The following is a 14,829-nucleotide window of genomic DNA, read 5'->3' as shown; positions in this document are numbered from 1 at the left end:
ATAAAGTCTATTATAAACTAGTTAGCTTGAACCCTGTGGTATGAAGCAATACTGACCTTACTGGACCTTTCCTCACGGAAACTTCCAGTGAAAAAATCCAGTTTTGCAGATCTGCAAGTTGGGCCCAATTCCCCAGTAACAGACAAAACACAATGCAAGCTCCTTCCTCCAAACCAGGAACACAGAATGACATTATTTCCTGCATTTTGCTCTGGGAGAACTATATAGTGACACCAAATCATTAGCAGCAGAGATGAGAAACACTCTGAGTTATTTACTAATATTTTATTTAAAAAATGATTACAAAATATTTTAGAAAGTTCATAAGACCAGAAAAGCATAATACATTAAAAAGACCACAGGTTTAGAATGAAAAAATATTTAAGCATTTCAGAAGGCTTTTACTGAAAATTCAAGGCAACATTGGCTACGGAACTATATAAAAATTTTATAATATAAAACTATTGTATTATCATTCAATAATCATTAAAAGTCACCTAAAAGTCTCACAGGTATGAAAGTGACATTAAATTTTATGCTGTTCAGTACAATCTAGATATCTGCTATACATTTACAGCAATGAACTAAAAGATGAATTTCCATCTTAAAGGCACTACCAGCATCTTGATTTATTACAATTTTACATAACCTTTCAAAAATCACACAAAATATTTCCCTTCAGTGTAGAACACTTGCTATTTTTATTGCACAAATTTGAACAGAACTGGGATTGCCATAATGGCTATTATGCAAAAACATCTTGTGCAGAGCTCTGAGAATTGTGTGAGATAATTCAGTGCATTTTGGAGTCAGAGGGTGCAATGGTAGAACTGAACTGTAACAAACTACAACCCTCCCCTGCTATTTTTAAGAACAGAGTACAAGCAGTAAGGCACAATTCCTTTACGCATTTAAAATCCAAAGGATACTGCTACTGTTGTGATCTTAATGTGGGCTAAATGTAGAGAACAAAATAGCATTCACGATCTACACAACGCAGGCAGATTTTCAGAGCAGAAACTCTCAGCCCAGCCACTTACAACCAGCCCTTACACATCCTGGAGAATCCTGTGTGCTGGTTCTCAAGGCACTGTAAATCTGAAGTGTGAAAAGCCTGAAAGTCAGTGCAGTCTTCAAATATTTTTAGAAAGGCTCAGCTGGAAAAGACTTGAAGCCTTTAGTGTGTCTACGCAGGCTCACACCACCACTGCCAACCACTGTGGCGAAGAACGGAGAAGGCAATCCATGGGTAGACTTACTGTACCAAATTGCTTCCTGCCATGGGTTTTACTACGGGTTGAGATTGTGCATAGATGTTTACTTGAAAACAGAAGGGGAAATTAAATTTTTAAGGGGAAATTATATTTCATCAAAAGCAGGTTGGGAAACATGCAGACTTCTTTGCTGACAGAGCATGGGAGGAGCAAGAGACGTCTAGCCACAGGCGCAGAGCTCCTGCAAAACCAGATGTTTAATCCAACTCCAGCTCCATCCTCTGGGATCAGTCTAATGAAAAGATAGACATTTAAAGCCTGGATCTGACATCCGAAGCACAAAAGGGGCATTTCTAGTGGCGGGAGACAACCCTGCTCAGCCACTGCGCTTGTCTGACCTAGCGCGTGAGGGCAGAGGAGCTCGGGGGCGCATACCTGCCCGTTCGTCGTCATAGGAAGCTGATAAAGCGGGTAAGGGAACTGCCTCCTGGAAGCAGAGAAGAGCACACATACCAGGAGACCTGCTCCTCAGCAGTTTTTAAATGAAAATCCTCACGCTCTTAAGTCTGGTATTAATAGTGCCACTATACAGAAACTGCTTTGTGAGCCAACAACTGCTTTGAAAGCAACTAGTTAGCAATTACCTTATACCCATAACCAACATGGGGCTGGTCTGCTAATAGCACTTTGCTGCATGACAGATTAGTGCCAGCTAGACAGTATCTGGGATGCAGCACTGTTTTTTGTTTGTTTTTTTTTTTTAAAGAATAGCAGGACTCCTATTAGCAAACTCCTCTTGCACATGGGAAAGCAGAACTAACCAGTTTCCAAAAGACTATCTATGTCCCTTTCATTAGCTGATGGCAACGTTTGTATCCCTTTTGGTTACAGACTGAATTTGATTATTACATCTATACTTGCATCCGTTGGTCAGAGAATGGGAAACTCACTATTTGGAACAGTTAAAACTAAAATTGACAACACATCAAAAAACTCACCCTAAGAAACAACCTGAAATGAGCCAAGGATGCCACCATATCTGTAATAGGAGAATCCATGAAACCATTCTGCAAAGGCTGGCAGTATTTCCATTGTAAAAGGCCTAGCACACAGAACAGAGTCAGGAAAACTCAGTTACAGTCACTTCTCCTAACACCAACTCCTTGTGGCACCTTTTCATAAAATAACTTGTTCTGCATTTCAGTTTCTTCACTTGTAAAGCATCAGCAGTAGATATCACATAGACAGGGAGGCCAAGGCAGAGAGATGACTTTACAGATCCCTTTCAGTATCAGAGATTCAGGAATAGAAACTGCAAACAGCACTTGGGCCAGGTGAAGTCTATAGGAAAATTACAGAGAACTGTAACTCTCCATGTATTTTCAAGATGAGAAAAATTAAAGTTTGAAGGAAAAGTTAACTGAGGGTAGAAGTCCTGCCTTCATGCTGAGTTGCTTAATAAATACCAGCAACACAGTCTTATTGTTACATTATACTTACAGCTTTTAATTACATATCAAGACCTAGAGCCTGCAGCCACTTTGAAATGAACACAAATCCAACAGTATCCTGGGCAAGCAGCAGGAAAAAAAAACCCTGAAAATGTTAATCGTAGATATGGACACAAACCCAAAAGTAAGAAACTATAACTGTAACAGAAATTTTTCATTTTGGGAAGTTCCTATCACCAGCAACACTGCTTGTGAACAAAACATCTCTCTTCTCTACCTACAGTTTTCAGAGAGAGCTACAGCAAGCTCTGTACACCTAGACCAAGATCAGGTTTCAGTGCAAATGGACACTAATAAATATGAGAAAATGTCAGTCCATAGAAGAGCTCTCTTCTTCACAAAGCAGGAAATTCCTTGAAGGAAAGTAAATATTTTATGGATGGCTCTGAAACCAACCTACAGCTTAAACTTCATGTTTCTCACAAACTGTCGAACTCAAATCCTCAAGCAAAGTGTAGTGTTAGAATTAAAGTCTCGGAACATAAAGAGAAAACATCACACACATCATCTTGTTCATCAGAAAGCAGCAGTACTGAAAAAAGACTCTGACCTTCCTCTACAGTTCTTTGTCTTACAACTTCCTCATCCTGTTCCAAATATAGCGCACACAGCCAGTTTCTAGAGGGCTTAGTCTCAGTGCTGTCACAACAGGTTACAGGACTGTAAATCTGCCAGATGAGGGTACTGATGAAACTGAGTTAATGCCTGGAAGACAGGGCAAACGTCATGAGAATTCAGACAAGAACTGTTTTTGCATAATCAGATTTTTCTCATTTGCCTCGGTATTTTGGAACATCCCTTGCTTTATGGCAATTGCCCTACTTTTCTGCTTTCCTCTAAACGAAGTCTAGCAGTTTTGTTTCTCCGTCAGACATCTGAAAAATGTCTTTTCAACGCTTCCCTTCTGTTATGGCCATCAATATCTGGTTTGAACTTCATCACTTGTTTGGTATGTTACATCAGTAGTTTCTCTTGCAGTCCTGTGGCCTGATGCTTTTCAGACAAGTCAGTGATACAAGTGCTTATTTACTCATCTGTTCACCAACTGACCTAGCCAGTAGCAAGAAGCCTCAAACCAGTGGCATATTTATAGGCAAAGAAAATGGTGGAGTCCATAACCATTCTGGCAAAACTCACTCTGGCAAAACTCACCATTAACTATGCATAAACAAACTGCAGCTGGCCTTAACCCTGAAAGTGATATTCAGCAGAACAGTGCTAATGTGCTGTTATGTTCTTTCCTTTTCAAATTGCTACTTTTTAGGTTAATCTTTGAAAATACTTGTCCTTCAACCTTTTCCTCCCAGAGCTATCTTTTCAAGCTTTTCCTGCAGCTTTTGTTGCTTTTGAAACAATCTGAAAGGAGATTCTCGCATACATTGACAACCATGGGATGCAGAACTGTCTCTTTAATATAGCATTAAACTGTCCCCCATAAAAACCCTATATTCATCATTTCATTAAAATGAGCTCCACAGACAGAACTGTACAGAGTAGTAAAAACAAAATAAAACAAACAAAAAACCTTTATGTAAGGATAAGCATTTCTGTTAGGCTGCAATTAGGTATCCCTTTTACATTCACAGTTTGACCAGGAAGTAAAAAAAATGAACTCTGCTGTACTAATTTACAACTAATAACAGAAGTATCTCATCCATTTATATAGAAAAATATCTTTAGGACATAACTCAGAATTTATGCACCATAAGTTACCCTTTATTAAACATTCCTACCAAAACCAAACCAGCATACACTATCGTCCTTAAGTTATTCTAATTAGACACAAAATTTTTTAGTATATGCCACTTGGGCAGTTTTTAAGCAGGACCAGTCACCTCCAAAATTAAATAGAACATGATGCCAAGATGCCATTGCTAGACCTAAGGATCTATAAAAACTTGTGATGAGCAATGCTTACAAAATTGATTAGAAGAGACAGAAGAAGTTATTTACAGTGCACTAAAACCTCATTTTAGTTTGCAATTTTTTTTTTAATTGAGCAAAGTTTTAGCTTTATTTATTCAGTGGCTGACTTTCTGTGGCAGTCTGAGTGCTGGCAGGATTTTCAGAACGACTTTCAGTGTCTTGTTTCCGGCCATCCAAATAACACATAATGACTTCAGCTAAAAATGCACCACTTGCAAGAAATCCAAATGCCTGTGAAAGTGAAAGACACGTGATTTAAAAATCTATAAATGCTAATGGTATTCAAACACTGGATGGGGGGAATTTGCTGAACTTTTTATGTAAGTTAATAACTCCCAAGTATTAAGTTTCGAGTCGTCCTTAGATTGGTGGTTCTGTTTAAGTTAGAAACTGATCAGAAATCATAATTGCAGCACATTTATGCAAGAGTTATTACAGTTCTCACTCTTTCAATCAAGCATGAATCTTACGATATAGCCTGAACAGCCATTAACATTAGAAATATTAGTTTAATTGGAAAAATAGTTATTAAAGATGTATGGAATCAGTGGTATAGCACAAAATTTATCCAAGAGATACCTACTGATTAAAGGGACTAACTGAAGAAGACTAACATACGGGAGGTGAAGGGAGATATGATCCGCAGGGCCTAAGCAAGTCTTTACTGGGTGAAAGTACGTGAAGAATACGGTGAAAGTATGGGTGAAAGGACATTTTACTAGTGAAAAATTTCAGTATTAGGCATGGCAGGACAGCGATGAAGAGGTTGGTTTTTACTTCCTTGCTTGCAAGAAGCTGTTAACACATGCATTTACACTAACTTTTAAATAAATTTTACATAGCTGATTTGCCCCAAAGCAAATATATGCTATTGTCTTAAATCATGATAGAGTTTTTCATTTTTCCAGCTCCAGAAAAAAAACCTGAAAGATTTTATACTCAAGCCATTAGATTTGAATATATCAATGTTACAGAAGATAACTATACAGAAGTGTGCAACTCTAACTATAATAGCTCACACTGATTAAGGAATAGAATTCCTTTCCTTTCTTTACTTTTCTAACTCATCTTTTTTCATTCAAGAATAATGTCAAATCTGATCTTTCAAACTCATACATTCACAATTCCAAGGTTATTCAAAAAAGGGCCATAAAAGTAAGGAATTCCGAGTTTCACAGCACCCCAAAGCATCTTCAGTGCCCTGCCCTGAGCCTCTTAGCATCCTCTGGGAGATGCACGCACAGTTGCTCTTTTAAAACGCTGAGCTTTCCAGCAACAGTGAGGGATGCCTGCTCTTTGGATTTCCTCAGGGAAGTTTCTAGAAGCTCTGAAATAGCTAGCTTCTCCTGAAACATCCCAGCCCAGGCAACACACTGAATTTTGTTCCCTAGCCAGTTTCTTGCCTGCAGATGTAGTGAGGTTTAAAGGGCACATAAGTTAAGAAACAAGATAAATACACAGTAAATGATACGATTTTTATACTTACACATGCAGCTTTTTCTAAACCAGATCCAGAACTGGTTGCAGCAAGCACTATTGAAGCTAAGAGAAAAATGCCACCTATGAATGCCATGGCCCCAAAATTCTGCAAGTATAAAAAGAGAGTGTCAAAGAACTGTAGATATACTACCTGATAAAGAACAAACATCAAAACAGCAGCCAAGTTAATCTGCCAGTGAATTTGCACTTGGAAACTTTGACACTAACAGCAGCTTCAGAAAATGTTTTTTTACAATTACATACCAAACAATGTTGAACATATCAACCATTTGAAAGAGTCTGTTTTATATACTCCCCTTTGTTTGCCTTCTTTAAATATTTTGTTCATTCCATTTAACTTCTTTCACAATCAAATTCAGGCTCAGGTCTATTGTCCTGGCATCACTCTAGATGCAAAGTGTTTGGGAAACCAGAAACCTGTAAGTAAATGTGCTCATTCAAATCTGTTACTGCATTCCCTTATCTGTACCTTCATGTTAAAAACCGTACTGTTTGCTCTGCAGATAAACAGGAAGGGACACTCACAAGACTCACAAGTATAATATTCTCACTAGCTATACAGATCAGCTTAGTGCCACCACTGCATCTTTTGAAATATAAAAGCATGAACTGTAATGAGTATGATTAGTATCAAAAAGGGAGGTAGGCTACATGCACTAGAAAAATAGGTCATTGTAAACAGGCAAGTTTCAGGTATCATGCTGGTAGTAGACTGTGTTCCCTCTCTTATGTGCTTTTGTATGTATGTATATGAGTGTGTGTATATATACACATACACACATACACATACGTATAGTATTTTTTTAATATATAAAATGGTGACTATGTAGTAGTGTTAGTTTGTGTGAAAGACTTTCACACAAGTCCTAAAATCTTGCACATAGTAGTAGATAAGAGGTTTGATTCATACCAACAAGATTACAGTGGTCTAATTAGCATCAGCCCATGACACTAAAAGGTATGGAGACTTAAACAGCCAAGATAAAGATCTTGTAAGGTATGTATAGAGAAAGCACAAGTGAAGGTCCATATTGTCTATTTTATGTTAAAAATAAAGGAAAATCCAGTATGGAGAAGAGCAACAGAGGACCACACATACATACAACACAGGTTTTGTATGAGGAGAGATTACTATACTATGATTCTTCAACTTGAAATAACTGTAGATGGGAACATGATAGATACATAAAAAATCATTTAAGCCATGGAGAAGATGAGTACAGAAGAAAAATTCACTGTCTCACTCCATAACAGACTGTCTAGTGAAATCATCAGATGGCAAGCAAATACTGGTACCCACAGTGCATAGTTATGTTGTGAATTCACTGCCACAGAACACAGTGGTAATCAAAAATACAAAGGGGTTCAAAAATACACTAGAAAAATGGGTATCAATAATCTGACTAGCTACACAGGAGATCCTGAGCCAGAAATTCTCTCAGAAAGTTTCTAAAATATTGATTGTAATAGGCTATTAGCTCCCATACCTTTATGGGCAGGGAACACAGAAAGGGATGTGTGTTTCTCATATGTCTTTGCCCCCATCACTAACATTGGGGATTAAAACATTACTATCATAATTGACTCCGCATTATTTATATTATGGCTCTTGTCATGAAAAATTAAGATGTCACATCAGTTCACTTCAGGTTCAAAATTCCATTAGGCTTTTGTAGCAGTAGTTTGCTTTTTTAGTGAAAAACCTGTTTCCACTGAAATACAAGAATTTAACAAAAGAAATATTTTCATATGTCCCACATTTTATGAAACCTGAATTGTCATTCTCCCTCTGCACCTACTCTCCCCGCTGTACAATCTTGGGAAGGGAGGAAAAAATCCTCCTCCTAGGATAGGAGGAGAAATGAATATTTTTAAAATTAGCTTTCTTTTGTTTCTTTTGTCACAGAGAAGGGAAAAAGCTCTTTCATAACATGATGTTATATGAAATCTGTCATAGCAAAGGAAATAACTTATTGCAAGAAAGGCCCAGCCCCAGAAAGGCAGACACCAGAATTAAACTGTAAAATGTTATGGTCTGTGTAATGCAGCAGGATAAGTCTCTTGTTCCTAATGATTCCTTCTGCTCTGAAGAGACTATGTGAAACTTAACCATACCAAAGAAAACACATCCCCTAGCATGGAAAAACATGTTTGTTCTTTCCAGTAGAGACCAGTTATTTCCCTGATTCCATGCCCCAGCTTAAACACCTCATATCTCACAGTAACCAACACGACAAATTTGAAAAAGTTTGTAACATAAAATGGACCTTTAAAGTCGGGGGGGGGGGATTATTTATTATATTACTGTGCAATATAATAAATAGATATAATATACAGTTTATAATATAGTTATTTATTAACTGTAATGTAAGGAACTTCACTTTACCCTTTAAAGGCTGAAGAAAAAATAATCTTTCTGCATAGTCTTTTTATTCTGCAGTAGTCTTTAAGCACTTACATCAAATGGTTTGTTTTAAAAAAAAGCTTGTTTTTAAGCTTGGAAAAAAAATATTTTTCTTCCTTACCACTTTCTCTATTTTATCTTTCCCAAATGTTTCATATGCAGTAGTACAATACACACACAGTATCAGGAGGCTCAAAAGAAGTGCACTGCAGCTTGTGAATTCAAAGAAGTAAAGTCCATCACACTTGATACAATTCTCCACAATTTCTTCACAAATAACAGCCAGAAGAGAGAAAAGCTGCAAACAAATAACACACCTGAGTTAGATCAAGTCATTAGTATCTTCAGCAAAGAGACATCTCTGATATTTACATTAATGAAGGCAGCTGTAGGAAAAATCCTCAGTCTAAAAAGAACCCTGTGCAATTCTGTGCTATTTTATTACAGGCACAAAAATTATATGGCAACACAATTTACACTTGCTGTTAATCAATAAACTACATTTGAGTAAGCTGAGCATGCACCGCTGAACCCATGCTTGTTGACTGGCTAGTAGTGAAGATTCCTGGTCTGTGGTTTTGCAACTGCCAGTTAAAAACCGAGTGGCTAGACAGCAGGGAGAGCATGACTGCCAGTCAGAACCAGCAAAAATGCTACTTCTTACTACTTACACCTGCATTTAATCTTAAATACATTTAAAAAATAACAATAACAACAATCCCAGAAAATACCAATCCAATCAACCACCTCCCTGAAAGTTTACTGCTGATGTTACCTCCCTTGATAAACTTCAGAGAAAGTAGATAGAGCTAATTGCTTGTGTGCTTATGACTCAGTAAGCAAAGAAGCTTGGCAGCATTTCTAGGAACCATGGCATAAGGAAATTTTTATGTTTAAACTACATTGGACAGTGTTTAATCTACACAGAAGCTTATGTTCACCTTCCTGCAACAATATTTTCTGAAGAAAGGATGTAAGTGGATTCCTGAATAGTCACTATAGATCTGCTGTTGTTTTTTCTACTATTTTATGGTATGTGAACGCTGTGCTTTATTTAAATGTTCTCTCATTTTAGCCACTTTGCTTGTTTCCTTCATGGTATGAAGTTGACGCAGGCTATAGATCCTTGTAGTAAAGAGTTCACCAGATTAAAACCAAACAAAACAATTAGTGGGAATCAGACTTGGTCATAAAATCAAGAATGGCATAAGGAAAATGATCCTATTTTTAATAAGCATACATATGCAATAAAAAGGTCAACAGTGCTTCTTAAAAAAAAAAAAATCAAACTCTAGATTTTAGAATTGTCCTTTTCCAGTTACGGGCATGTAGAAGGAACTGCAGATGCTTTGTCTGGGTCTTGCTCTTGGAAAATGACAAGCCTTTGGTTTCAGTTTTCTGACAGTATAAATAACAAAAGAAATTTAGCACATGGGAACTGTAAGTTTCCCCACTAAGCCAAACTTCAGAAGGGCCCTTCAAAACATCACATTTTGAATAAACAGTAAACAAGTAAAATAAGTAAACAAATAAAAAAATAAGTAAATAAGTAAACAGGTGCTCAGAAGGGGAAAGAACACACAAGTTGAGAAACTGAAATATTACAGTCAGGCCTCAGCAGACTTCCTTTTTCTCCTGCTGGCAAGTTGCTGGTAAGGCATTTCTCAGGAACCCTCACACCTAGTTCAGTCATTATAATGGATGTCCAAGGACTATTTTCAGCTCTGAATTTCCAAATCTTAAGTGAGGAGTTTTCTTAATTTCAAAAGATTACAGCTGTGTCCAGTCATTTTCTATTTCGCATTTGGCACAAGGTCAGCTAGAATATATGTTTTCATTTATAATGATTGCTCCTTTTATCAGCACTGAAAACTGAATGTCATAACTTTAACCAGAGACAAAACAGAACAGAAAAGAAATAAGGGCCTTTTTGGAAATAGGCCCTTAACAGAATTAGAAGCCCAGATAACCATAATATGATCTAAATGGCTGAAAAAAGCCTCTCAGCTGAATGTACAACTAAGTTTAAAAAAAACCAAAAAACAACATACTCAAAGAATATTTACTAAGGGTTTGGTACCAAATAAATGAGATTTATCAAGTGGAGTCCCACATGGGACATCAACAGCATGTTCATAAGCTGCCAAAGTTCTGGCTGGGTTTCTTAATTTGCTTCTTGGTATCACAGTGAAAAACTTTAAAGGGATTACTCTCTTGTCCTACCACAGAAAAGCATCGTTTTCATTACTATTAAAAGAGTAGTTTCTAACTTCAGTTTATACAACTACAGCTATGTAACATAGTAAGAAGGGGGTTTTTTAGTATTAGCCAGAAGATTACTGTCTCTCCGATATTATTCATTTGCATTTTAACAACATTGTACTGTTAGACACAGTATATATACACTAGCCTTCTTAAACAGAGCCAGGAGATTCCACGTGTTTTATTCACTTTCACAAGAACTTTCCTGCCAGAAGATCCAGCTTCATATGTCAGCATTGGTCCTAGGGTCCATGCACACTTTTAGGGACTGATACAAAGTAGCAGAAGCTTCCTCTGCTCGATCTTTATAATTCCCTCCTCCACACGGATTCCACCTAGCAGCACGCGCAGAGGCTGTCACTATTGCTTTTGAACTATCAATAGTGAGTGAAGAGCGGCTGCTCTCAGTTCCTCATTTTCCTGAGAGCTAAACCTTTATGGCAGAGGCTCTTTCACAACAAAGATGATGGTAACCCTCAAAGACCAGAGCAGGCAGCCCCCGCCGCTGCCTCCCACATGGCTGCGGATGCCATCCCAGCGCTGGTGAGGAGAAAAGGTTAGGCAGCAGCTGGGGCAGCACGCAGTCCAAAGCTGCAGGGGTGGCCCTGGGGGATGCAAACGGACACAGAGAGCAGCACCATGCGCGCCGCGTTCGGCAGGTACATCCACACCTTGCCGTACACATGCACATTATTACTGTTTGAAGAGTTTCTGCACAAGTGCCAAGTTTCAAAAGTTGGTTTTAGTAAGTGAAAGGTTATAAAGGAATGCTATAAAAATAAAGCAAATGAAAAAAACTTTCCAACAAGCCTGCAATAGGTTAACCACTGCTGTTAAAATGCTCTGCAGTGGTATTCCCATCATGACATCTTCTAGTTTAGAACTGTGCACATACCAATTCTTTCACTCTCCACGATCAGGGCTACTGTAGAGCGCGAGCAGCTCAGAAAAAGGACAAATGTTTAAGACTAAACTATAGCTTTCCTTTCCAGTTAGGGCTTTTTTTTTTTTTTTTTTTTTTGTGAAACAATTCTAGATAACAAGCACTGCTACTTCAGATGGTGCATACTGTGCCAAGATTAGGGTATAAATTAATGCTTTATCTCATCTAACTTTGTGCAGAATTCAAACCAATCACGGTCTTAAAAAAAATCTATCTATATAGACAGAACTAGAGTCCCATGCAATAAACATACCTCTCAGCATCCTTTTGGCAGTTATATTTTCATTGTACTCACACAAAAAAGTTTTGAAAAGACAGGCTAAGATTACAATACATGCAGTTACTAATCAGAAGAAAAAAGCATTTCTAAGGTCTGGAAAAGTTTTCTGCAGGTGGTTTCAAAGAATTTTAGAAAGTATTTGATCACTTCTATAATGAAAACACCGATGATTTTCTGAGTGCAATAGCCTGTTTAGCACAAGTGTCTGCACAAGTGATTATTAGTGTGCAGTCCTAATAATATCTAATAATCACTATTTTAATCACAAGACTAATACATGGTAACAACTACCATCATCAGTGAGAATTCAAAAAATCAATTCTTTATTAAAACGGGAACATTTTTTCTTATTGGAGATACTGAGGCTTTACCTTTAGTAGTTTCCGAGGTTTGTTTAAGGTGCTTTGATGAAGAACTCAAAAGATCTGTGCATTTTGGTATGTAGAAACAAAAAGGGGGAAAAAATCATTTGGGAAATTACAAGGGTGAACAATTCTAAGTTCATTCTCTTTTTCCTCATGTTGAGGGACAGCTTCAGGCCATAAACTGCTAATCCTTCAGGAGCATATCAAGCAGCTACCCATTATTAAGGGCAGGCCTTAATAATATTCCTTTTTCCTACCTAGAAAAGCTTTTTAAATGATGCCTTTGTTCAGGTAAGCAACTGAAGACTTCAGTACATCAGTAAATTTGCCTACACAATAGTGTATTTTAGACAGTGAAACTACAGACATAAATATTTGTTTGGGAACAATATTGAGCTGATCTTATTTTAACAATCTGTAGTAGATACAGTAAAAAGTTATGCCCTATACTTGTTTGAAGCATTCTTGGGTGTGATTTTTTTTTTAACACTCTTACAAAACATTTTTTTTGGCATTGTTAGCATTACCTTTACCAGCACTTAGTTCTGCAGTTTTTAGTTGAGGTTTTTGACCGTGTGCAAAACAAAGTTTAAAAAAACAAAATGTCCTCTTTTCTGCAATGGTGGAGCAACAAGAAAGGGCTGGAAATCACCTATGATTCCTATGAGCATGAGACATCTGACTAAAAAAGCCACTTGGCTGGTGGGAAAAAGTACACTGACACGCATTTGTAGTTGGCTGCCCCTTCCCACCGTGGGTTTCACTACCTCCCCTCGAGTGCATAGGAGCGATGCTCCTCACATCATTATCCGTAACCCCACACTGGCACCTCATTCAAAACGGGCGCCCAAGGGCTGAGTGTGCTTAAGAGCGATGTTATCCGTAGCAAAAAGCAAGCAGCACACAGGTCTCGTGCTCCCTGGGGGGTGCAGGGCTGCCCAACACAGAGCGACGCAATGCAATGTCTCACACCCATTTCTCAATAGGTCACCATCCACGCAGCAAGTTTCTGGCGCAATTTTCTATCACAAGGCATGGGGCAAACCTGCTCACCAATTTTAGCATGGATTAGCACAGCCTGCCACACTGACAAATGGGCGGTCAGGGCGATGGGGGAGGTGGGTTTGGATCTGAGGACCCGGTTAAGTCCTTCCCAATTTTGTAGCCCTATGCTGAAGTTCAGCCAAAGGTTTCCACCTCCTATTCTCATCCAACGCGGCCCTCGGAAGAATAAACTGAATTTTCCTCGAGAATTCTGTCCAGTTTAATTTTAAATTAGACTGGTACCAAGCGGCAGAACCACGCTGGATGGCAGTCTCTAACCTCAGTCACACAACAGGCACAACTGTCAGATTTTAGCACATGCTCCTTGCAGCTAGAAACAACAGAGACGAACATACTGTCTCCATCACGAAGCAACTGCAATCTGTTGAAATGATGGTATTTTAAATTAGTGGTAGTATTCTAGATTAGTTTTAACTGTGTGAAGCTTAGTAAACCACAACAGATATGGGCTTTCCCTCCTCTAGGTTTAATTTAAAGTTAGGCTTTCTGATCAAGTGAATTCTTTTCTGACCAATGGAAATAATTCCTTTGAATACTGTGAATACTGAATATCCATCTCTACGAGCCTGCACTTTCTCAGCGAGTCTGAAATTTTATTTTTAAGGGAGAGGTTTTGTCCTGAAGGAGCAGACCAGCCTAACAGAGTCGCTTCTGTACCAGAACCGCGCTTCTAAAGGCAAACAAGGACACCTGCAAAACACACAAGCCACGGAGTCACGAGTGAGGAGCCAGGAGGAGGAAAGGGGCCGCCTCCGGGACGGGTAACTGCCCGCAGCGTGGCGCCGCGGCCCCCCGCTTCGGGCGGCGCCGGGGGCCGTTACTGAGCGCCGAGCTTCTCCCCTCCCCCCCCGCGAGGGGGCTCAACCGACACCTGCAGCGCGCGGGGGGGGAGCGCTGCCACCCCCTGCCGCGCACCAACGGTCGCCGCTCGCCTCCGCGGAAGGTGCGCGCGGGCCGGGAGCGCGTTTCACCGTTTCAGCCGTCATCCGTCCTCCGCGCGCCGCCGGGCCGGGCCGGGGTACGGGGGGACTCACCGCCTGGAGCGCCTTGGCCGCCCACCGCCTGGCGCGCAGGTTCTGCAGGGTGCAGCGGCAGCCGCAGGGGCGGCGGGGCGGCTTGCCCTGCGGCTCGGTGGTCTCGTTGTAGACGTTCCCGTTCTCCATGGCCGCGCCGCCGTCGCCCAGCTCCCGAACTGTCTGTGCGAAAGCGAAAGCAAAAGGGCGGCGGCAGGGGAAAGGGAAGGCGGCGGCGGCCCCGCCCGGCTGCGGCGGGACAAAGGCGCTTCCTGCAGCGAGCGCGGCTGGGAAGTGCCCCGGCGGCCGCCAGCGCCGCCTGCTCCCCTCCGGTCCTCCCCTCTTG

The 14,829-nt window shown here is 39.8% G+C and overlaps 1 protein-coding gene across 1 annotated transcript; it reads right to left on the bottom strand.

Annotated features, from left to right (window-relative positions):
- Nucleotides 1-270: 270 nt before the first annotated feature.
- CMTM6 (CKLF like MARVEL transmembrane domain containing 6) lies at nucleotides 271-14,829 on the bottom strand. The gene is made up of 4 exons (XM_026098554.2): nucleotides 14,505-14,829; nucleotides 8,677-8,853; nucleotides 6,138-6,236; nucleotides 271-4,882 (listed from the first exon to the last, which is right to left on the bottom strand). Exons 1-4 carry the CDS (start codon nucleotides 14,631-14,633, stop codon nucleotides 4,739-4,741), a joined length of 549 nt encoding a protein of 182 aa, XP_025954339.1. The 5' UTR covers nucleotides 14,634-14,829; the 3' UTR covers nucleotides 271-4,738.

This window comes from Dromaius novaehollandiae, chromosome 2 (assembly GCF_036370855.1).
Source record: "Dromaius novaehollandiae isolate bDroNov1 chromosome 2, bDroNov1.hap1, whole genome shotgun sequence".
Classification (NCBI taxonomy): domain Eukaryota; kingdom Metazoa; phylum Chordata; class Aves; order Casuariiformes; family Dromaiidae; genus Dromaius; species Dromaius novaehollandiae.
This window is presented reverse-complemented; position numbering and strand designations above follow the sequence as displayed.